This window comes from Giraffa tippelskirchi, chromosome 1 (genome assembly GCF_054371585.1).
Source record: "Giraffa tippelskirchi isolate mGirTip1 chromosome 1, T2T-mGirTip1v1.2.pri, whole genome shotgun sequence".
Taxonomy (NCBI): domain Eukaryota; kingdom Metazoa; phylum Chordata; class Mammalia; order Artiodactyla; family Giraffidae; genus Giraffa; species Giraffa tippelskirchi.
Genome location: NC_137275.1, coordinates 28300018 through 28325212, shown reverse-complemented (window position 1 = coordinate 28325212; position 25195 = coordinate 28300018). Strand labels below are relative to the sequence as shown.

The following is a 25195-nucleotide window of genomic DNA, read 5'->3' as shown; positions in this document are numbered from 1 at the left end:
GGGGTGGGGAACTGAATGACAAATGAGTTTAAGTCTCTGTTTTTACCATTGTTGTTTGGTTGCTAAGTTGTGTCCAATTCTTTTGGAACCCTATAGACTGTAGCCCACAACACTCCTCCGTCCATGGGATTTCCCAGGCAAGAATACTGGAGTGAGTTGCCATTTCCTTCTCCAGGGAATCTTTCTGGCCCAGGGATCAAACCTGAGTCTCCTGCATTGGCAGGCAGGTTCTTTACCACTGAGTCTCTAGGGAACCCCGCTTTTACCATGAATATATTTTAATAGGTAAAATAGGCACTAAGCATGGAAAATATAAATCATCACAAAAAGACATGCAGACGAGGTCATTCTGGATGGGAAAGGGTGCTATAAAGAAAATCTGAGTGATGAGCTAAAGGACAAGAGAGAGAGGAAGAAGCTACCTGAAGCCGGGGGACTCAGAGCCTGAAGACCCATTTGGACAAGAAGAAAATAGGCAGTTGCCTCTCTGGGGGACAAATTATCCAGGAAAAAGGGAGGAGCTGGTATAAAAGCTCAACCTCCATTATCATGAATCTCAAACACTATGAAGGAGACATCTTGATTATGTAAAAAAGAGACTGAGACCCAGAGAAGTTATGCAATTTGTTCCCCAAATGATTAGCACAGCTACAAATCCAATAAGTCTATATGACAACAATGTCTGTTCTCTGTTATAACCATCTTGCCTGTCTTTTTCTTCCTGTCATGGTGGAAGTGCTAAGTTTCCTTCCTTTAGGCTCTTTCACACTTCCTTAAAGATATTTATTTGCTTCAAAAAATCAATGCCATTTTTCATATTCAATCACTCCCCTTCTTGGAGTTCTTTTCCTTCTTTTACTAATATTCTCAATTTTCCTTCATCATGAAAAAATAAAGCCACCTACAATATTTTGTACCATTTAGTACTGTTTATCACTATATTCATCAATGATATTATTCAAATTCATCAATCAATGATATTCAAGTTACTTAGTTATATTTTAATAATTGCTCCTTTTCCACTGGCTCAGCCACACATGTCAGTGTGTCTCAATGTTTTGTTTTTGATCCTCTTCTCACATACTTTCCCTGCAATATTTCACCCACTGCTGTTTCTTCAACCAATTTCTATAGACTGATGAATCCCAAATATCTCACACTAATTCACCTCTCTTAGGCATCTGTTCAGCTCTAGTAAGAGATCTATCTATATGGAAATCCACCAATATATCTCAAAATATACTCACCCTCTCCTGTTCTTCTCTCTGAGTATTCTATCACAGTTAAAGATGAAACCATCTTTTAAAAAAAAAAAATTATTTTTGGCCATACCGAGTGGCATGTGGGGACTTATTTCCCCAAACTAGAGATCAAATCCACACCCCCTGCATTGGAAGTGTGGATTCTTAACCACTGGACCACTAGGGAAACCCCAAAGATGAAACCATCTTGATTCTTTCTTCTTCAAGCATTATAGTCAGTATATTACCAAGTCCTGCAGTACCTCTCACATCTCTCTTTCCTGTCCACCTCACGTCCAGCACCTCAGTATGTGTCCTACTGAGTTGAACTGCTGCAACCACCTCTTAAAACGTTTGCAAATATTTTCATTTGGGTAATTTGGGCTCATTTCAGTAGTTCTCCAGAAGGACAGGTTATTGGGTTCACATAGCTGTTCTCCATAAGCATGAGGCTCTTGTTTTACGGTTAATTATGCTTGACCTCCCTAGGCGTCAAAGGAGCTTTGGGTGGACCAAGAATAGGCAATTCAGCTATAAGGCCTCATGAAGTCTTCCAGCCTTTGGAACAGTGGAAACATATCAAAAGCTCTGGCAGAACTGATTTCTTTCTTCAAGAATGAGAAAGACAATTTGCTTAGCAAACTAAAAAGTTTTTCTGCTGTAGGACCCTTGAAAAAAATAAAGGCTGAAACAAACCAGGGAAACAAGCTTTTGTTGCTTGTTCAGTTAAAATTAAAGGACCTATGAAACAGCAGCACTGTTTGCCTATCATGTCATGTTAATTTCACCTGTGAAGAAGGGAGTTTCTTCCAGAATGACGGGTCCAGGATGTTCCAGGGAAGGTGTACATATTTATACAAGGGGTGGCTGAAATGATGTGTGCTTACTCCAGTCTGTCTCTGTGACCTTGTATGTTCAATCCACATTGGGGATAGTAAGTTTTTTGAGGTAGGGAGGGATAGTATAAATCACAAAGAATTTGAAGCCAGATGGACTATAGTTTGTCCCCTATTTGGGCACTTATATATTAATACTATGTGTCTATGTTCATAGCACAATGCCTAACAGAGTCTCTTCCTCCAAATCATTCAATTTTATCCTGAATTCTCTTTTTAAAACACAGACTAATCTTTAAAATCCTTTTCATAAACCTTGTTCATTAGCACCGTGAATTTCAAACTCCTCAGGATAGTACATACATTTTTCTACAGACAGCCTCAGATTCTTTACTCAGCCTCACCTTCTGCCATCTCCACCTCCAGTAGCTCCAAAGACATCATGAGCTACCACTTTTAAAATCCTTATAAAATCTGTTCCCCATCTCCCAGAACCCATCTTCTCTTTTTCTAGCAGGGAAATGCTAATTCATTCTAAGTTTCAACTCAAATGACACATCCTCTATGAAGATTTCATTTGCCAGTAATGTTACTTGCCAAACCACATCCCCTCTTTCTCAGTTAATGTTTACACAGTATTTTGTAGCTGAATCTCTTCAAGAAACTATCACATTTTATTATTATTACTTCTTGATTTGTTTATTTCACTGCTAGAGTTAGCTTCTTATGAAAAAGGCGCTAAATTATATTCATTTTTGCTTCCCTAGAATCTAACAGGACTTGGCCTAAGGGAGGGTATGTCTGGTAGGTGAATAAATGTCTGGAGGGCTGATGTGAATTCAAATGTAAAGAATGGATTAAAGATAATTAAAGACAATAACCCAAATCACAGAACTGCTACATGATTCGCTCAAGTTGCCTGAACATGTATACTCCCCAGATAAATCTGCCTTGAACTCACATTCAGCATTTTCAGAAACACTAGCTAAGAAATTAAAAGCAGTGTAGGGATTGAATCATCATTAAGTAACCAATAACCACATTAGTTTGCTAATCCTTGAATAAGTCCATTAATGCTCTGTTAGGACTAGCTACTTCCGGGAGTGTACATTTTCCTGTAAAAGTATTAGGCAGGGAAGCTTACCATATCCAGTAAAACACATCTATGAATTCCCAGTTCATTGTCCATCATAGGTGGCCAATTTTAGTACCTGAGAAAACTGAATGCTCTTAAACATTAATGATTACTTGGAAGTACAAGATTTTTTTTTTCACACTGGGAGTTACCCATTTTTAAATGAATTGTTTTCTTTTTCTCTTGGTAAATCCTGAGATTAAGGGATTGACTCTGCAGGCACTGAACATTTTAATAGGCACAACAGACCCAGATCACCTTACAGATCTTAGCAAATGACAGAGATACCTGCCACCACAAAGTGTTGGTGACAAGAAACTTCCAGCACATGGAAGGAAAATAACCCCCTTTCCCCGCCTCCAACTGCAGAATCTGCTTTATCACCCTGTTAGGGAGAATCTTCAACTAGACTGCTAGCCTATTTGATTCAATCACACAAGTAATTGAATTCTCAATTTCAGTGACTTGAATGGTAGTCTAACAAGACAAAGGAACAAGTAAAGACAACAGAATTTTATTTGGCAAAGGATATACAAAAATGCATCAACTTTGTAACAAGAGGCATTAAAGCCCAAGGAGGAAGAGCAATCATTTCTGAAGGCAGAAGGATCTATCCAGCTCACGTCTTGACTATGCCACCCTTTAGCTGTCTGACTCTGGAAAGATCACCTAAGTTCTTTATATTTCAATCTCTTAATTTACAAACTAGGACTGAAAATGAACCTACAGTTGAAGAATTTTCTATAATTCTTGTGAAGCATTTAACATCAGGACCAGGCACACAGCAAAGGCTAAATGTGCTAGTTGCTCAGTTGTGTCCAACTCTTTGCGACACCATTGGCTGTAGACCACCAGGCTCCTCCGTCCATGGGATTTTCCAGGCAAGAATACTGGAGTGGGTTGCTATTTCCTTCTCCAGTAGTATAAACCCTCATCCTTAACGACATTAAATCATTCTTCTGAATCTAGACCTGAAACTAGATTATTTCTAATATCTTCAAAGATTGCATCGTTAGCCTTGATTCTACACAATCTTTTGTTTTTTTCAATAGGCCACCCCATCTATGTGAATGGCACCGTTACCCAGTAGTATTCAAACCAGAAAAGTGTAAATCACGATGATTCCTCCCTTCCCTTGAGCTCCCTATTTGATCCACTGACAAATTCTATTGATTATACTATGAATGTTTCTGTTGCTGCTGTTTAGTCTCTAAGTCGTTTCCTGCTCTTTGCGATCTCATGGACTGCAACCCACCATGTTCCTTTGACCATGGGATTTCCCAGGCAAGAATACTGGAGTGGGTTGCCATTTCCTTCTCCAGGGAAACTTCCTGACCGAGGGGATGAACCCAAGTCTCCTGCCACCTGGGAAGCCACTCTACTATGAATACTCCCTTATTATTGTAATCATCATTGTCCAGTAAACTATCATCTGCCTAGACATCTACAATTGATTTCTAATTGATCTGTCTTCATTGTCCCTAGATCACTGCCATCTATTTTTTACAACACAGAAAGAGGCTTTTGATGACTTTCCACTAATTCTCTTAAAATTGAATTCAGCCTCCTCCCATGACCTGAAAGATACTTGCCCTCTTCCTCAAGCTCCACCTGACTCCTTGCATGATAGACTCAAGCCACAGTGGCTTTCTTTTCCTAACTAAAATACTTGCCCTTGTTCAATGGCTCTTTCTTTTATTTTCAATCTCAACTTAACCATCATTTCTTGGTAGGAGACTGTCCCTTCCACCCATTAGCCCTGTTATTCCCTTTCTAAGCAAACCGTTGGTTCCCTATGGAGCTCTTATCATAACCTTTGATGTGCTTGCTTGATTTCCCCACCAATCTGTAATCTGAATATGAAGAGGAAATGTATTTTGTGTTCCCAACTAAATACTTGGTACACGGCATTAAAATATTTGCTAAAATACTGAATCAGTTACTTATTGGATGTACACTATGTGGCTGACATTGTTTTGCATGTGTGTATGCTAAGTCACTCAGTCGTGTCCGACTCTTTGAGACTCTGTGGACTGTAGCCTGCCTGGCTCCTCTGTCCATGGGATTCTTCAGGCAAGAATACTGGCGTGGGTTCCCATGTCCTCTTCCAGGGAATCTTCCTGACCTAAGGGTTAAACCTGCAACTCTTAAGTCTCCTGCACTGGCAGGCAGGTTCTTTACCACTAGCACCAGGGAAGCCCTGACACTGTTTTAGATGCTGTAAATATGAAGCTTAAAAATGCATAGTAACTGCACTCAAGGAGCAAACAACCTATCAGAGAGCTACTGCCAGGAATTCACACATTTTATAGTAAGAAGGGGATGATTTGTGAAAGATTCACAGGAGCTGAGAGTTGACCCTGATCTTGATAAATGAAATATTACCAGAAAAGAAAAATGGAGATGAAGGGGGAGGAAGGAACAATGGGAAGAAAGTTTGGAGACAACAAAGAACAAAGGCACCAAAGATGGATTTTAATTGTCATGATATCTTCTACCCATAGCCTTGGTTCTGAACACAACGGAAACTGTGGAAAGATGAGGTTTTCTGAAGCCAATACATTTAATTTCATCTCACCAACAATAACTGCTATAAACAAAATAGTACAGAATATGTGCTGTTATTTTCTCATCTATAGAATGAAGGGATAATAATAATACGCTTCTTATGGTACTTCCAAATGGGAAATTCCATGATTCTCGGGTTTCTTTTTCATAAGATTCTTAAGAGCAGGAATCACTGGACTGATAGTTGAATAAATGTTTAATTAATAGATTCACTTTTACACAATTTATACTCGTGCTATTTTTGTTTACTAGTCCCAATATATGTGGACTTCAAATTATGATACCAATTTATTATGATTGTGAAAACCAACACAGGATCTGCTTTCTGGGTTGCTTTTTAAAGCAAATTAAGTAGGTTAATTTTAGTCAATATTAGAATATTAATACTTCTTTAACTTTTCTTTATCCTGTCACAAATAGATATATTAATACATAATAAAAAGGAAAGCTTTGCATGAGACAAAGAAAGAATAACAATAAGATAGTAATGCCATCAATCTTCATCACCAAAATGTGTAAAAGTGAATATGCAAAGAAAGAAAATGATTCCCAGAGTCAAGACAAATGGTAAGTACTAGTTAGGTGTTGCAGTGGATGAGAGAAATTCTAGCTTCTAAAAGGATTAAAGTAGCTGGAACATATGCCTTTTATATCCTTTTGACTTTCACTTAATAATTTGGTAAAAGTTAACCAGTTCCAGAACAACAACAGCAAAAACTGGTATGATCCTGTAGCACCAGCTTCTACTTCTTTCAAATCAAACTAACATTTAGAAGAGTGGTCTTCATTTCGTCATCTTTACCAAAATCTGTGCTTCCTGGTCTTAATCTACAAAGAATTTCTTTATATGCTCCCAATGTCTTAAACATAGTAAACATCCATCCATTGTTGGCTCAGAAACTATAAACAGAAGTAAACAAAAAGGAGCAACCTCTCTGGAAAGTTTTATAATTGCTATCTAAGTTCATTTTCTCATTTTACATTAATCTCTTTCATGTAACCTGTATGTAGTCAAATTCAAATATATGCTGTGCATCTATTTGGAACTTGGAATATTCAACTATCTTCTCTGACTGGAATTCCCTGTTGTTCATCTTCAAAGATCTAACTTCTAACATTCAAGCATACTTCTTCTTCATATCTCTAGTTCAAAGATAACCCTACTATTCTTCCCCCATAGCACAGAATCTATACTTGCTTTCAGTCAATTAGCACTTTCTAGATGATTTTATACATAATAATTTACAAACCTAATTTCCCCCAGTAAAGTATATCCACAAGTGAGGAAACAGCTATATTATACTAGAAGGTTTCTGGTTTGAATAAATGGATGCCTAAAAGAGTCATTTACTGAGAAAAGGAAGGATAGGCAAGCTTCAATTTATTTGCTCTAAACTCTGAAAGTATTTGCAAGAACACTATGCTGAAACAAAAAAAAATTAATTTTTAATAAAACCTTATCAAACTATACACTTAAAATGCATATTTTATTATATGTCAGCTATGCTTTAATGAAAGTTGATGCTTAAGGGTAAAGAGTTTTTAATATTTTAATATTGACTTTATTTACTATTGTATCATATATTCATTGCATATTTTCTTCCTGCTCTGGTTAGAAAAAACACATAAATCACTTTCTCTGACAACCCATCTCTACCCATAATTGAAGTCTCTCAAAAAATATCATTTTATATTATAACCTTTAAAAGTTAAAAACACAATAAATGAAACAGGAGCAAACATCAGATCAGGCGTTCTTTTAATGCATTTACTTTTTTCTTTAACTTCATTCTCATGTAATTTCAAACTTATATAAAGGATTGGAAATAGAGAAAAAAGAATTTCCATACACCCCTGGCCCAAGTTCTTCAAATGCTAACATTCATCATAACCATAATACACAGTACAAACTTAGAAAATAAATTTTAATGTGATACAATTAACTAACCTAAAGACTCACTTAAAATTTTATCAACTGTTCCACAAATACCCTTTTACTGCTCTATGATCCAATCTATGACATTTGGTTGCCATATTTTCTTAGCGTTCCTAAATCGGGAACAGTTCCTCAGTTTTTCTTTCAAGACTTTGATAGTTTGAAGAGTACTGGTCAGTTATTGTGTAGAGTGTCCCTCAATTTAAATTATTCTGATGGCTCCTCACGTTGTTTTAAAATATAGTCATATCTGTTTATTTTTTCTTTATAGATGAGTCTGGGAGAAATTTTGAGTTATATGAAAGAGGATGAGTTAAAAATAAAAGTAGATGGAAGGCAAAGGAGAGTCTCACCTTCACTGATTCATTTGCAAAGAAGCTGGGGGATGGGTGGAGGGCACGTTTCCTCTTAAAGAATCTTATTAAAATCACCTGGGGCCTGTTCACTTGTGACCCCAGAGGAAAGTGTTAACTCAGTGAGCTGTCTTTCCAGTCAGTGTCCAAATCCCAAGATTCCCATGACAAATCACGTAAAAAACTTTAGCATATTCATTTGCACAGTCATCACTATCATTGGACTTCCCTGGTAGCTCAGCTGGTAAAGAATCCGCCTGCAATGCGGGAGACATGGGTTTGATCCCTGGTTTGGGAAGATACCCTGGAGGAGGGCATGGCAACCCACTCCAGTATTCTTGCCTAGAGAATCCCCATGGACAGAAGAACCTGGGGGGCTGCAGTTCATGGGGTCACAAAGAGTCGGACACAACTAAGCACACAAGCACTATCATTAGGCAATAAGGCCCTAAAACAAAGGAAATACATTTGTGTCAAAAAAGTGGCAACTATCTAATTAAAAATAGCAGATAAACCAAAGCTATTTAACATTACTCTTGCTTGACTTGTGTTTCAAATGTTTTTCTTGGTTATACTTGTTGCTGCTGCTGCTAAGTCGCTTCAGTCGTGTCCGACTCTGTGCGACCCCATAGATGGCAGCCCACCAGGCTCCCCCATCCCTGGGATTCTCCAGGCATATACTGGAGTGAGTTGCCGTTTCCTTCTCCAATGCATGAAAGGGAAAAGTGAAAGTGAAGTCGCTTGGAGTTAAAATTAAATAGAACTTGAACTTTCACCTTCCCACCTCCCAATAACCTTATCTTCTCTTCCTTCTTCTACTTTGTTAAAGCAGAAACAATCGTTTATTCTCTCACAGTTTCCATGAGTCAGGAATTTGGGAACAACTTGGCTGGGTGGTCCCAGCTTGGTTTTTCTCATGAAGTCAAAGTCAGATGTCAGCTGTCTATTCACCTGAAGTCTTGACTAGGGTCTAGAGCGTGTGTGCTCAGCATGTCCAACTCTTTGGGATCCCATAGACTGTAGCCCACCAGGATCCTCTGTCCATGGGATTTCCCAGAAAGAACACTAGAATGGATTGCCATTTCCTCCTCCAGGGGATCTTCCCCACCCAGGGATTGAACACGCGTCTCTTGCGCCTCCTGCATTGGCAGGCTTGTTCTTTACCACTAGCATCACCTGCTATAAGGATGCCACTTGGAAGGCGGATTTCCTGTATGGATAGCAGTGATGCTGGCTTCTGGCCAGAGGTCTCTGATTTTCATCACATGAGCCACACCACAGAAATGCTTGAGCATTCTCACAGCATGGCAGTTGCTTTCCCCCAAGGTTTTCTTCTGCCTTAAATACTGGGGTAGACTTTTCCTCTTTAAGATGTCACTGGTCTTTGTCTGTTCCCTGAACACAATAGGCTTTGTTGCACTCCCCCCAGTAAAATGCAAGACTCTTATTTTTTGGAGAAAATGGTCCCAGGAAGGCAGCAGGGTTTTGTGCCTGCCCCCCTCCCCAGTTAATCTTGACAATGAAATCAGCTCCGTGAGGTCTGCATCCCTTTCTCTCCAGATTCTGGTCCTGGCTCATAGGTGGCAAAAGGCTCATGAGACTGGGTGCTGAGATGGGCTCTATCCTAGGCTCCAGACATCACCCTAAGCAAATCCTTTGAAGTTTTCTGCTCTGAGATTCTGGGAAAACTGGGGCATCAAATAAATGGGGGTGGGGGCTGTGCCGCCCTTGTTTAAAACCCCCACAAAATTGCCGTTTTGTTTTGGGGCAAGCCCTGCGCCTGTCAATGATTCACGGAAGATACTTGCAAACACGTCATCTTTCTTCACATCACATGATGAGCCTTCTGCGTCCCTTTGTAGAACTTACGGGGTAAAGCAAACTGTGGGAAGAGCTTTGAGTTCTTTACAACCAGTGTCAACTGGCCATCTGCTAAGCTCCTTCTCACTTCTAGACATACTATATTCACACTCTCCTTTCTTCTTTAGGATTTTCCTGTGAGCACAGCACCGCCATCCACATTTTCCTAGTGAGGAAACTGAGAAGTTGGTACTTGTACAAGGTCTCCTACCATAGTGCTAGGGGCAGGCTTAAATTCAAGACTATCTTGCCTTTCCGTTATTGTCTTGCACCTCCTACATATTTAACTATTTTTAAATGATGGATACAACTCAGGAACAGACAAATCTAAGAGAGGCAGAAGGCAAGGTTTGTGGGGAGAGGTACAGAGCTTCCATGCTCTTTCCAGGCTCTCACCCTCCCAGCACTGTGATGTGTTCACCAACACAGAAGCTGGTCACTGTCTTTTATTTTTTGGCCACGCAGCATGTGAGATCCTAGTTCCCCAACGAGGGATAGAACCTGCTTCCTCTGCAATGGAAATGCAGAATCTTCAACACCGGGCTGCCAGGGAAGCCGCTTCCTCATCTTCTTTTAATGATTACATAATACCTGATAATAATGTAGTATCATTATCTCAGATTGTTTTACCAACTTCAAATAATTGTAAAAATTTATCTCAATTTTATTAACATTTTAAAGCCTCTGTCTCCTCTAGGGAAAAAAAAAAGTCACAATAATTTTCCATTTTGCAATATACTTGAAAAAATATTGACACGAATAAATGCTAAATTCTTTTCTAAACACTTCTTTTATTATATTGTTAAACTGATTAAAGCCTTCATGTCATTTATATCCTCTTATTTCAAATCCAAAGTTTCTGTTTGTTCACAATCTACCTCTATGTTATTTACACTCATTTGTTCACTTATCAATTCTTTCATTACACAGATGTTTAACATTTAATAATTTAAGAACTCTTTTCAAGACGATAAAGTATGAGATAAATATGAGCATTCCTTTGAAACGGTGTTGAGTTTAAATTAAAGAGACAACCATGAAGGAAATCACTGGGATCTAAAAGTACTTCCCTGGCTCAGGAATGGCATGCTAAATATCACCTGGTTTTGGATACGGAAACTATATTTGACTATCAGGTAAACTAAAAGAAGATTGTATCTGCTGACTAGTTAACTAAGTTAAAGGTGCCAAAGGAAACTAAAGGAAACCGTGATCTTTTCTGTACCATATGGACACGTGCACGCATGCTAAGTTGCTTCAGTCATGTTCGACTGTGACTCAATAGACTATAGCCCTCCAGGCTCCTTTGTCCATAGGATTCTCCAGCCAAGAAAACTAAAGCCAGTTGTTCTGCGCTTCTCCAAGGGATCTTCCCCACCCAGGTATTGAACCCGTATCTCTTGCCTCTCCTGCATTGGCAGGCGTGTTCTTTACCATTAGCGCCACCAGGTAAACCACCCCCCCCATTTCTCCCCAAATCAATGCAAGGAAATAGACTTTTTGCTGTCAGTCTTTTTCTCTAGTTTCTGCCTGAACCTCTGTGACATGTAAAGAAAGCCTCTATGTTTGGGTAGGGCTCAAGTTTGAAGAGCCATGATTTTAGATAACCATGGGAAGCCATGCAAGGCTAGCATAGGAGTTACTAATTATTCCAAACTTGTCATGGAAAAAAAACCAAAAATCAACTTATTTCCTTTGCTTCAGATTTCCACGAGGTAGTTTCATTAGAATATCATTATTGGTTTTTTTCACTCCTCCCACTCTTATTTAATTGATCAATTTGAGACAGAGCATTCTCATTTCAGTGTTACAGATCTAATGATCTGCAACAGAGCGTGGGAGCGTAGGGAGAAAAGGAAGAGATTCAGTCTTCAGTCTGTCGTGCTTACAGCTCTCTACCAGTCCTACAAAGGAAATCTCAAATTATCGAGTTTCAAGTTTAACTGAAAACCTGAAATTAAAGGTTTTCAATTAAATCTTTGATTTAATTGGGGGTTGGGGATAGAGGGTTGTGAGTAGGATTGTCTGATTTATGACAAAGTTTCTAAACCTTGCACTGTTGACATTTTAGACCAGATAATTCATATTTCTCTATTGTGTAGCTGCCCTTTATGTTGCAGTTGTTTAGCAGCATCCCTGGCATCTTTCACTAGTGGCAGTAGCTTCCTCTCCCAGTTACGACAACCAAACATGTCTCGGTGCATGCTAAATCGTTTCAGTTGTCTCCAGCTCTTTGCGACCCCTGTGGACTGTGGCCCACCAGTCTCCTCTGTCCATGAGATTCTCCAGGCAAGAATTCTCCATGCCCTCCTCCAGGGGATCTTCTCGACCCAACACTGCCAAATGTTCCTGGGTGGCAGGGGCTGGGACAAAGTGCTCTCAGCTAATTGAGAATAAGGAAAATATTTGCGGCTATACATTTAAATGATGTGCAATTCAGCTCTTATCAATAATAAAACTATTTATTCTTCATCTGCCTTTTCACTATGCCTATCATTTAGACAATTCTGAACTTGGGAAGGGAGAGGGGACTGTTATTATTACCTTCTAAAAACCTCTACATATATTAATTACTTCAGATGCAATGAACTTCAGTTTTAAAAATTATATTCTCTCTTCCAGTTCCATTCTCTAGTGCTCGATTAGCTTTAGACTAATTTCTAGTATTGGAGATAGAGACTCAGCCTATTACCTAACTTTTTTAATGGTCTTAAAAACAAAACATCTTTTGCAATGGTTATAAAACCAAAAATTCAGCACTTTTGTGTATTCCTTGACACCTCAGCTTACTGTCTAGTGAATATACTATAGCCATTTCTACTTTCCTGTCAACAGAGTCTGTCTAGAAAACCTTGGCAATCCCATGTGCCCTTTGAAACACAAATTTTTTAAAAATCCAGGAAACAAATCCCTACAGACCTACTTTAACCCACAGCTTCCTGATGGATTAGAGGATTATTGAACATCTTGTACAATCTTTTAATTTTATAAATACAGAAACTAAATCCCAGGAAGGGACATGATTATCTAAGGTCACAAAGTCAACAAGGAACATAGCTAGAATTAAAGCCTCTGCCTCCTAAGTCTCAATTTAATAATCTCAACACTTCACAGCTGCTCCCTCTAAAGTCTTACGGAACTTATAATACAGTGCCTACTGATAAGTCTTAATAATAGAATGCCTTTTATTGCTCAACCTTTGCATTTTTTGCATCACTTTTACCCTTGACTAAATTATAAGTACTGTGAAGACAAAGACTGTGCCAAATCTCTGCTGCATGACTCCAAGAGCCTTCTTAGCAAGTCTATCCTGACTGACTGCCTCCCTAGTGTAGAAGAAAGCGATCCAGGGGCACAATGAATGATGCAAGTATTAATAAAAGTAGCATCTCCAGTGGAATTTGTTTTCTGTGTGCTAAGCAGTCTTCATAACTGGGATCTGTGCCAATGAACAAATAAACATGTGTCTGAGTTTCTACACTATTTTCCATTTCACAGAGACATGGTATATGTAGAATTTTATACATTGGTATCTAATGAACAGAATATATGTTTAACATATTGGCTTAAATATTAGAATAAATAAAACCATAATTAATAAAATTAAGAATTGTTGGAAATCTAATCTTAAGCATGGAAAAAAGGCCAGGTACCCAAAAAAGTCATACCAAAAGTCAAAAGCTGAGAGAATAGGCTTAGGTAATACATTTGCCAAAGTAATATGTTATTTTATCACTCTAGGATATAAAACATATAAAACAGAGCATACTACTATCTTAGTTATCTTTTAGAAGTAGGTAACTTATGTATTATTTCTCCTCAACTGCTCTGTGCCAGTTCACCTGGGAAAAAAAGGACATCAGTTTGAGGATACTGGCTAAATTTCTTCTGGATAAGATTAAGGCTCATAAGGAAAAAATAAAGAACACATTTAGAGTCCTTTATAATTGCAGGGCAGCACTGTGCCAAGAGTTGACTGTGCTTTGTATGTATATTACATTCAACTGCATAATGGTGAAAAACATTACTCTATCCAAAAGCTCTAAAAGCAAGCATGCACACAGTTATTAGGCTTAAATAATTCCTCATCATCCTGGGATGCAAAATGATGCTGGAAAGATCCATCTCATTCTTCGTGGTCCACATCAAGTCAGGTGGACAAAGTCCTGAGAGTTTTGATTACCTCCAGAACCAAATGAAAACCATAATTGATGTTATAATTCCAGTCCATTATAACTTTTTAAATTTAAGATTTCTCTTTGATGACAATGGATCAATAGTTGATCACGCAAAAAGAAAATTTCACTTTATGTGTCCTTTAGTTTTGCATCTTGTATGTTAAATCTGTAGATCAATATTTGAATTGAATGCAGTTACGTACACATTTTGAATGTGGGGTGTAGTCATGGACGACCTCATAGAGGTTTCCAAAAGACCAGAGAAAAACAGAAGTGAATTAAAAGATCGAAAAGCCTCAGAAAGGGAGTCACTACTCACAATGTTCATCAGGGTGAGGAGGTAGTTTTGGACGTGCTCTTTGCCATGGAAACGGACCACAGAGTCATCCACTCCCAGCAGCACCTCGATGTTGTAATCATTTTCTCCCGCGTGTCTGCGGCGCCTCATGGTTTCATTCAGCTGCTGGTCAATGCTGCTGTAAACAGTACCTAGATCATCAAGGCCTTCCAGATCCGACTCTATTAAGAAACAAAAGGAATCCAGGCATTTCAGTTTTCCCAATGGGCCTTCTAAGGACTTCTTACGAAAAGAAAAAAGGATGTTCTTGGGGGGCCTATCATTATCATCCACAGTCACCAAGATGCTGCTTGCCAGTTTACGCCTTCAACAATGCGCACATGCACACATGATCAGACAGATGTCCTGTGAACTCAACACGGAACAACACAGGGCAGAACAGTATTCCCACACAGCAAGCAGTGCCACCAGCCAGACGGACGGCTGCAGGAAGAACAGAGGGGTTCCGGCTTCCTCCAGCTGTATCCTTGGTGCAGAGCACAGGAAGTGGGGGTACAGAACATGTGCGGGCTAAGCAATTATTAAATAAATGCAGGCTATTAATTTCAAAGTCACAGATTGATAAGTTTACAGTGGTTAACTTAAGTTACTTTCATCATGGACTATGGAATTTGTATCACATAAGTCTAAATTGCTTCTTTTTCCAGTAGCCTCAGCTTAAAAATAAAATTGTAGCATGGCAACACAACAGCATTCAGCGGTATGATGATCAGTCACCATATATTACTTTATTTTTTAGGAGTATGGTTTTCTAGTGAATGATGCTAGGCAGACACTACAGGTCTTCCACATTTTACTGGCCTTCATCTGGATAGCAGGACTCTTTGATAGGTATATATCTGAATCTGTGAGATACGTAAGTTAAAAAATCAGTCACAAAATTACCTATAAGAAAAATAGAATATAAAAATTCTATTTTATGCTGTGGAAGGAATTTAATTTTTTTACTTTCCAAATAGATGTACATATACATAGACACACACAGAGTGATATACAGATGGCCATACACATACATATCTCTAGAATATCTTTCTATCTACTTACCTACCTACCTAGAGAGAAAGAGAGTAAGAGAGGCGTTTTCAGGTTCTAATTATCTCAGATTTCAATTATCATAGTTTTGGTGAAGAAAATGTTTTGGTGCATTAAAAAAATAAAATATATTCCTGAAATACTAAAAAAGATATTAATGAAAACTGCTAATATAGAACTGAATCTTCATTCCCATTTCAAATATATAAAACCAGGAAAGGATTTTATTTTACATACTGCCTTGATGACTAAAACAGCCACATATCTAAAAACAAGTTTGACAGAACCAATTCTGACTCATGTTTTATACGAAGGCTTATTTAATGTTGTACTGAGGCCTGTAAGCCATTTGAATTGGTATCTGACATTAATGAATAGACATTTTCCTCTCCACCTCTGTGGTTTGAGTAAAGTTCAGGGGGAAAAAGTGGTGTCTCTTGGTCAAGAAGATTGATGACCAAGCCTTAGCCACATGGGAATTGAATTGCAGAAGTACAGGTCTCCCTCATACTCTTTCCACTTTTAAAAAATATAGAGAAGCAGCAGCACCCTCCCTTATGAGTATGAGTAGAGGCTCTGAATATGACTACTCAGGTTAGAAAACTAGACTGTAACTCACTTTGACCCAAGCTCAAATGCTAGATCATTAGCTGGGAATTTTCTCCCCATAAGGGAATCACACTGGCTCCACGGTATGTACATAACTCTTGCCACCATCCACATCAAACAGAAAGCTTTCCTCAAAAGTTGCTTTTAAGAGCTGTAAGCCCACACTGAGAGCAGGAGACTACACCTGCAAACAACTTTCCTATTCAACTTCAGTCTCTTCAGATACTTGAGAATGTGAAAGATTGTGATAGCCAATGTACAAATAGGAAATTCATACACAAACTCCCAGTTCTAAAAATGGCTCTCTTTGGCAGAACTGTCAGTAACAGTCTCCAATGGAAATATCCCAGCAATGTCATCATGTCATTAAGTTTGATGAATGAATGAAGAAGGCTGAATACCTATTTCAGAAGGACAGTTCATCCTGCTCTAAGTAAGACACCTTTGGTTTGGCCTTTGCATCCCTTCTCAAATTGGTGGTTTTCTTGTAAGAGAAGAGAATCTATTTTTTCATTGCATGAGGAACTCAAGAAGGAAGTCTTTTTCTTTCAACCATTGCTTTTATTCAATCAAGAACACTTCTGCCCCTATTTCTTCCTGTGCTGTACAATGTTCTTTTCTGGGATTCCTAAAGTGGGCAAATGTCAAACATTTCAAAAAAACACAGTAGTGGAATAACTTCTGGTGATTTTATTTATACACCTCCACATTAATTACAAATTGTTCTGAGGCTGTGAAATATCTTCATTCATAATGTATTTTTCCTAGTAGGTCTAGCTTACAGTATAATGATCAGATATACCTGACTTCAAATCCCTGCAGTATCACATCCTAGCAGTATGATTTTACTTAAAACTAACCTTCCTGAGCCTCAGTTTTCTCATCTGTAAAATGGGATAATGATACCTACTTTGCAGAGTTGCAGTGATTCTGATTAATGTTAGTAAAAATAGTGTATACAGTACTTAGCTACAAGCACTCAACAAATAGTTCTGCTACTACTACTATGATGATGGTTATGGTGATGATGATGATTTCCCATTAAGAGAAAATTTCTACACTTTTTAAAGCTTCCTACATTTTATTTTATATATCAAAAATCAAATGGTTATATGTCTTTTGAAATAAAGGTGAGGAAAAAAAATCTGGAATTAGTAAAGGAAATATGAAATGCTGATAACTTTAGAATGAATAAGAGTAACAATATCTCTCGAGGAGCACAAAGTAGGTAAAGCAGAGGAGAATCTAGAATGCTTACTTCCAGTTAAAATTAGGATTAAATCCAATCTTGCCTGGAAATTCCCATGGACAGAAAAGCTTGGCAGGTTACTTAGTTACCAATCTTTACTTAGTAATCCTTCCAGCTGCCTGGCCCATGAACATGATACAGGACTTCTTTGAGATAACCTTGTATTCAAGGCATGAACTTGGTTTGGTAGAGTAGTTATAAAGAAGGGATCAGATATCCCAAGGTTTTTATGGAGCTGGCATCCTAGCCCTGGGTTGCCTAGCATCAGACTTTGTTATACAAAGTGTAAGGGGGATAGCACTTCCATTGTGCATAGGCATATGTGGGTTTTCTTTTATATGTCACTAAATCAAGTCTTAATAGATATGACATTGACACTGTTTAATTTTATTCTGTATATTCCCCCCACCCCCTGCTCTCCTACTCCTTTTGGGAAAGCAAGTTAATGTCATGTTAATAAGTGAGTGATAAGGTAAGATTCACTTTACCAAAATGTCTCACGGCAGATTTCTCTGTAGTGCCTCCACTTCAGAAAATGATGAAGAAAATGTTTGGCAGTAACAATAAACACAGAATGGATCTATAAGGAGAAATTTGGCATTCTTCATGAACAGACTCCTGCTGTGAAAATGAAGTGACTGGAATGTCACAGCTAGATTTTCCAACTGTAGGTGGAGAACCTAAGCTGAGAGCTAAAAATAAGTGTAAAATCCAATACATGTCATCTGTTAAGGTCAGAAGCAGAGAGGAGTTAAGTTATTGTGTTGACCTGTTTGTATCATCCAATAGTGATTTTTCCACTGATATAATTTAAATAAATTTATGTTGTTATTGGGCTTCCCTGGTAGTTCAGAGGTAAAGAATCTGCCTGCGATCCAGGAGACTGAAGTTCTATCTCTGGGTCCAGAAGATCCCCTGGACAAGGGCATGACAACCCATTCCAATATTCTTGCCTGGGAAACCCCATGGACAGATGAGTCTGGTAGGCTATAGTCCATAGGGTCGCAAAGAGTTGGACATGACTGAGTGACCGAGCACCTATTGTTATGATTCTAAAAAGACAGAGTAACAGCATCTCCACACATATGGGGACATCATTCTACCAAGATATAAAAGGATTCTGTGAAAAGCAGCTGAACCTTTCACCAACCGGGAAATTCCATAATGATAGTTCAAAGAAGTATATTTAGGCCAATTTATGATGTCAGTTCTGAAGTTTCATTAAATAACTGCAGCTTTTAAAAAAAAAAAAAAGACATCACCATTAAATGAATATTAGTTTCCATGATTTCTTTTCCCTAAAGTTCTAATTCTAAAATACATGTTTGCTTTTGTTTTCACTGACTCCTTTAAACGATAGCATATGGTATTTTTAAATAGAAAACTTACCTTTTAAGTAGGAAAAAAAATGTTTTCATGTTTTGTAATCATTGGTAAACAAACAAAATAGAAAAGTCATCTCAATGTCCAATATACAGAAAATCCTGTGTATGTGTATATGTCAGTTAGAATGTGTTTAGCTGCAAATAAAGACAACTTTAAAGTGTCCCAAGTAATCAGGAAATATATTAATTTGCATTACAAGAGGTCCAGAGATAGGGTGATTCCTGGACTACTCAGTTTATCAATATATCGAGTAGACAGTTCTTTACATCTTTTCATATCCTACCATTCTGGATATACAGGCCTTGTCTTCAGATTAGCTTTCAGAATGGCTGCAGCAATTCCCCATCACAACCAGGTATCACAAATTCTATCTTTTTGCACGTCTTTCTTAAAAGTAGGCAAAAATCTTTCCTAGAGGCCCTCTGGTACATTTAACTACATGTTTCAGTGGTTGGCATTGAATCACAGGGCCATGTAAAAATTATTCAAAGATAAGAACCAAACCCACAGATGTCTCATTCCAATCAGAAATCAACTTCTCCAACTGAAGCTGACCTCCTCTGAAGTACATGTTTAGGAAAAGTATGGGATCATGAATACTACTGAGATTCTATTTTAAAAAGATGAAAGTGGAAGGCCTTGAAATAAAAGAAGAGGGGGAAATGGAAGTTGCACAGGCAACTCACGTTGCTGAATCCTCCTTTTCAAGTCCTCCTCTTCCCAGTGAAATAGGAGAGAAGGGGTCAGGGTACAACCTTTAAAAAAAAGGACATAGCTGCAGGATACGGCAGAAACTAACTGTGTGGATCACAATAAACTGTGGAAAATTCTGAAAGAGATGGGAATACCAGACCATCTGACCTGTCTCTTGAGAAATCTGTATGCAGGTCCGGAAGCAACAGTTAGAACTGGACATGGAACAACAGACTGGTTCCAAATAGGAAAAGGAGTACATCAAGGCTGTATATTGTCACCTTGCTTATTTAACTTATATGCAGAGTACATCATGAGAAACGCTGGGCTGGAGGAAACACAAGCTGGAATCAAGATTGCCGGGAGAAATATCAATAACCTCAGATATGCGGATGACACCACCCTTATGGCAGAAAGTGAAGAAGAACTAAAGAGCCTCTTGATGAAGGTGAAAGAGGAGAGTGAAAAAGTTGGCTTAAAGCTCAACGTTCAGAAAACTGAGATCATGGCATCTGGTCCCATCACTTCATGGGAAGTAGATGGGGAAACAGTGGAAACAGTGTCAGACTTTATTTTTGGGGGCTCCAAAATCACTGCTGATGGTGATTGCAGTCAAGAAATTAAAAGACGCTTACTCCTTGGAAGGAAGGTTATGGCCAACCTAGATAGCATATTTAAAAGCAGAGACATTACTTTGCCAACAAAAGTACGTCTAGTCAAGGCTATGGTTTTTCCAGTGGTCATGTATGGATGTGAGAGTTGGACAGTGAAGAAAGCTGAGCTCCGAAGAATTGATGCTTTTGAACTGTGGTGTTGGAGAAGACTCTTGAGAGTCCCTTGGACTGAAAGGAGATCCAATCAATCCATCCTAAAAGAGATCAATCCTGGGTGTTCATTGGAAGGTCTGATGGTGAAGCTGAAACTCCAATACTTTGGCCACCTCATGCGAAGGGTTGACTCATTGGAAAAGACCCTAATGCTGGGTAGGATTGGGGGCGGGAGGAGAAGGGGATGACAGAGGATGAGATGGTTGGATGGCATCATTGACTCGATGGCCATGGGTTTGGGTGGACTCCAGGAGTTGGTGATGGACAGAGAGGCCTGGTGTGCTGCAATTCATGGGGTCGCAAAGAGTCGGACACGACTGAGCGACTGAACTATGAACTATAGATCCAAGACGGTAGATTATTGACTTCCAGTAGACCTTGAGCCTCATTATGTGCTCATTGTAATATATTAGTGTGCCAAATGACACACCCACCAGTGCCATGACAGTTCTGAAGCTAACCATCAGTTCAGTTCAGTTCAGTCACTCAGTCGTGTCTGACTTTTGTGACCAAATGGACTGCAGCATGCCAGGCCTCCCTGTCCATCACCAACTCCCAGAGTTTACCCTAACTCATGTCCATCGAGTTGGTGATGCCATCTAACCATTTCATCCTCTGTCGTCGCCTTCTCCTCCTGCCTTCAATCTTTCCCATCATCAGGGTCTTTTCCAGTGAGTCAGTTCTTCGCATCAGGTGGCCAAAGTATTCGAGTTTCAGCTTCTTCAACTTCTTCAACTTCTTCTTCAACTTCTACTCTTTTGGCCCACGAATGTCTGCTGACATTAAGTTCTTCATTACTATAGTAGTGGACTCATCACTGTTGCTTGCTCAGCCTTATTCCAACCATTTCTTGAATAAATCACTGAAATGTTTGGGTGTGGGCAGGGTTATCATACAAAATACTGTATTCTCTGTTAATTCAAATGTCAGATAGACAACAATTTGTTTTGTATAAGTATGTCCCAGATAGATCATGGGACCTACCTGATTCTAACAATTTTTTCCATGTTTACCTAATATTCTACTTTAAATGAGAATTATATATTTTCATGTTCTATATATGGCAACTCTAGGTGTGAGGCATCTGTCTTTCTCTAGGAATTCAGGTAGCTACATTAATCTACACCCTCCTGGCTTCACTTCCCCACTCCACCCCTGAACATTCACATCTAGCAGTGGTAATTGATCCAGGCATGCCCAAGTACTATATTCCATGTCCTTGACTCTAGTAATTGGATGGGCAGATGGCCTAAATCATGGCACTGAAACTATTATATACAACTGTTTTATTTGGAACTATTAGGAAAGAGAAGTTCTCTCTTCTGGAAAGAGAAGTTCTCTCTTCTGGGCTTATACTCTTGCAGAATGTAGCAGTGAAGGTGATTGGGGTGAGCATGGGAGAGTTGTTGGTTTAAATTTAGCACAAGAAGAAGAAAGTGAAGATTATTAATGGAGACAATAGTTATATTCCAATGATGTCATTGAGACTCAACCATTCTTTAAATCTTGATTTTTCAGTTTTGTGAGTCATTAAACAATACTACCACCTGATATTCTTCTTTTACTACTTTGGAAAAGAATTCTTGCCAAAGGTAGTTTGATGTTAGTTCCTATAACTGAAAATAAAAGAACCCTGATAGATAAACCCATCTATACCCTTCTTTTTTCCAGTGGTCATGTATGGATGTGAGAGTTGGACGGTGAAGAAAGCTGAGCGCCGCAGAATTGATGCTTTTGAACTGTGGTGTTGGAGAAGACTCTTGAGAGTCCCTTGGACTGCAAGGAGATCCAACCAGTCCATCCTAAAGGAGATCAGTCCTGGGTGTTCATTGGAAGGACTGATGTTGAAGCTGAAACTCCAATACTTTGGCCACCTGATGCCAAGAGTTGACTCATTGGAAAAGATCCTAATGCTGGGTAGGATTGGGGGCAGGAGGAGAAGGGGATGACAGAGGATGAGATGGTTGGATGGCATCACCGACTCGATGGACATGGGTTTGGGTAAACTCCGGGAGTTGGTGATGGACAGGGAGGCCTGGCGTGCTGCGATTCATGGGGTCGCAAAGAGTCGGACACGGCTGAGCGACTGAACTGAACTGAACTGAACTGATACCCTTCTTGCTATATTCACTAATTTTCCTTCCTTTTTCTTTAATAAACTATTCTTAGGCTGTAAAGTTCTCTGAAAAGGATGGTAACAATTAAATTTATATTTAATATAAATATTGTTTATAATAATATCCCAAGTTATTTATGCTGTTTATATCATTTTAAATATAAGAAATTCTCTATTAGTAATCTGTTTCCTAGTTTGTTTCTTCTGTTGCTCTTATTCAGCTAAAATCATAGTTTAACTTTGGAAAGATACTGCATCCTACTAATCTGATACTGCTAGAAGCTACAGTTTTCTAAGTAAAATTTCCATTTACATTTAGTTGGACTTATGGAAGTTAGGTAGTAGTAACATGTTCAGTGTAACCTTGACTATACTCTTTTAATACAAAAATCATACTTTTATGAGATATTAAATATTCTGGACCATGTCCTTTCACATACTGTGTCATACAAAGGGAGAGAAATTAAAGACTGAGCAGTATTCAGTAAATCTCAAAAAAAAATATTCATCTTTCTCATAAGACAATGTGAATTTCTTTGTTTATTACAAGCTGGCTAAGCCAAGAGGCCTACACTGTAAACAAGAAAGAAACTGTCTTCCAAGAGTAGCACCCTTCCCTTGCAAATCTGCTTATTACTTAACACGAACATGGAGCAAGTTCAAAAAACAAACAAACCTTAGCAAACATAAGTATCGCCTTACAGTCCAAAGAGTACAATGTTTGAAACAGCCACTGAAAATATTTTGCACTGAGTTTTCCAGAGACTTAAGAGCTAGACTATTTTTTTTTAAATCACATTTAGCTGATAGGAAATTGGGGGTGAACTTCAGGAAATCATGTTACAGAAGCAAAGGCAAGAAATAAATTCTATAAATCAAGTTCATTGTGGGCCATCCCTTAAAATCAACAAAAGCGCCGCAACAAGCAAGATGAAATTACTCACTCAAGAAAGAAATCATCTTGAGATAACTGAAAATAAAAAAAAAAGAGAGACAAGAAAGATTCACTGATGTACAAACTAGTATTGATTGCACCTAAATTTGTCTTTCTAGATTTTAAAGGTCTTTTTGCAGTCTGAGTGAAAGAAATCTAAACATTTATATGTTCAACTAAAATTGAGAGAAAAAGATAAAATAAAATTGAGGAATGACATATTGGATAGATTAACATAGATGGGGTGAAACCGCTGACCAATGAATTGTCATCAAAGTCAATAAATGCTGATAATTTCTGTAAGTATCAGATGGGAAATCCAGACAACTGGCAGCAAGTCTATTTCTAAGTGAGTGTGAACGGATTTCATCTCAATTCATTCAGTAATTTGAAAGACCCTTTCCTGGTGGCTCAGAGGGTAAAGTGTCTGCCTGCAATGCGGGAGACCTAGGTTCAGTACCTGGGTCGGGAAGATCCCCTGGAGAAGGAAATGGCAACCCACTCTGGTACTCTTGCCTGGAAAATCCCATAGATGGAGAAGCCTGGTAGCCTACAGTCCATGGGGTCACAAAGAGTCAGACATGATTGAGCAACTTCACTTTCACCTTTTCACCTTTCAAAGATTGGTTATATGAGGAGAATCCTCACAAGCGAAAAATGTTAGAATCACCAGAAAAGGCTCCTTTCCTCCTGCTCTTATTTCCTCTCCCTCCACATCCTTTCTTTCAGTTCCTTGTTTGCTTCATTCCCTATTTCTTTCCTCTCTACTTTAATTTCGTCCACCCATCTATTTCCAAACATTTCTTGCGCACTTTTTCCATATAGAATCTGATCTGGTTTCTAGGAATAAAGAATGAATAAACCGAGTTTCTGTCACTGAAGTGGTTACAGCTTAATAGGAAAGAAATATAAACAGATACTTTCATATCTGGTAAAGCATGTAACCTGGAAGAATCTGAGGACATTTCAACAGAGGAGGTGACAGCAGCACTGGATTTTGAAAGATGCGCAGAAGTAAGATATGTGGAGATACACTGAGGGCCATTCCAGGCAAAGCCATAGTGTGTGCAGAAGATCTGAACAGTACTGATACCCTTGGGGAACAGAACTTTAAAGAAGATGGAGCAAAAAGTAAAGTGAAGATTTGTGTTGACAGATGCGGACACTGATGGAGGTTGAAGCAAGATCATGAAGAAGCTTACATATTTTGTATATAGGCTTGGAGTTTGTTTTCTTGGGAACAGTTCTGTATCATGCCTGTTGCATGCATGAGTCTTAAGTCGCTTCAGTGGTATCTGACTCTGAAACCCTATGGACTGTAGCCTGCCAGGCTCCTGTGTCCATGGGATTCTCCAGGTAAGAATATCAGAGTAAGTTGCCATGCCCTGCTCCATCGTGCCAACTATCCTGGCATAAATACGAGTAGTTTTTTTCTCTCCATTTTCAAATGTGGCCCAGTTTAAACAAATTAAGTGGCTGCCCTACTTTGAGGTCTCTCAATATCAGAAGGTGATTTCTAGGAGCGCTGAATCTACATAATTCTCTTGTGTGCACATAGAATCGATGGTAACAGTGGGACTGCAAGACAGGCCTCCCATGTTCTTGCTGCAGTGATGTACTTTCCGAGTTGAAGACATGGGGGTGTAAATCTGATGATGTGACAGTGGACATCCATTCCAGCATCCTTGTGTTGTGTACTCCTTCAGGAGCTATGAGTCCCAGTGTGCTTGCCGCTAGGCTCCCAGGCGAGCCTTTGGTTAAGCCAATGAGATGTACTCAGGTAAGATTTGAACTCAGAAGTGGCAAGTGTGGTTGGGGAGACACTGTGGGGACTTGGGTTTTCTATAGTGACATCCTAAGTCTCGTTGCCAGCTCTGTAGATGC

General features: G+C 38.8%; 1 protein-coding gene across 9 annotated transcripts in view; it reads right to left on the bottom strand.

The window, feature by feature from the left end:
- ADAMTS3 (ADAM metallopeptidase with thrombospondin type 1 motif 3) overlaps positions 1 to 25195 on the bottom strand; it is a 335418-nt gene that overhangs the window by 48629 nt on the left and 261594 nt on the right. For all 9 annotated transcript variants that reach the window (XM_081587060.1, XM_081587042.1, XM_081587070.1 and 6 more), the window contains one exon: positions 14427 to 14626. In XM_081587060.1, the coding sequence (XP_081443186.1) occupies positions 14427 to 14626 (200 nt within the window). The remainder of the gene's footprint in view (positions 1 to 14426; positions 14627 to 25195) is intronic.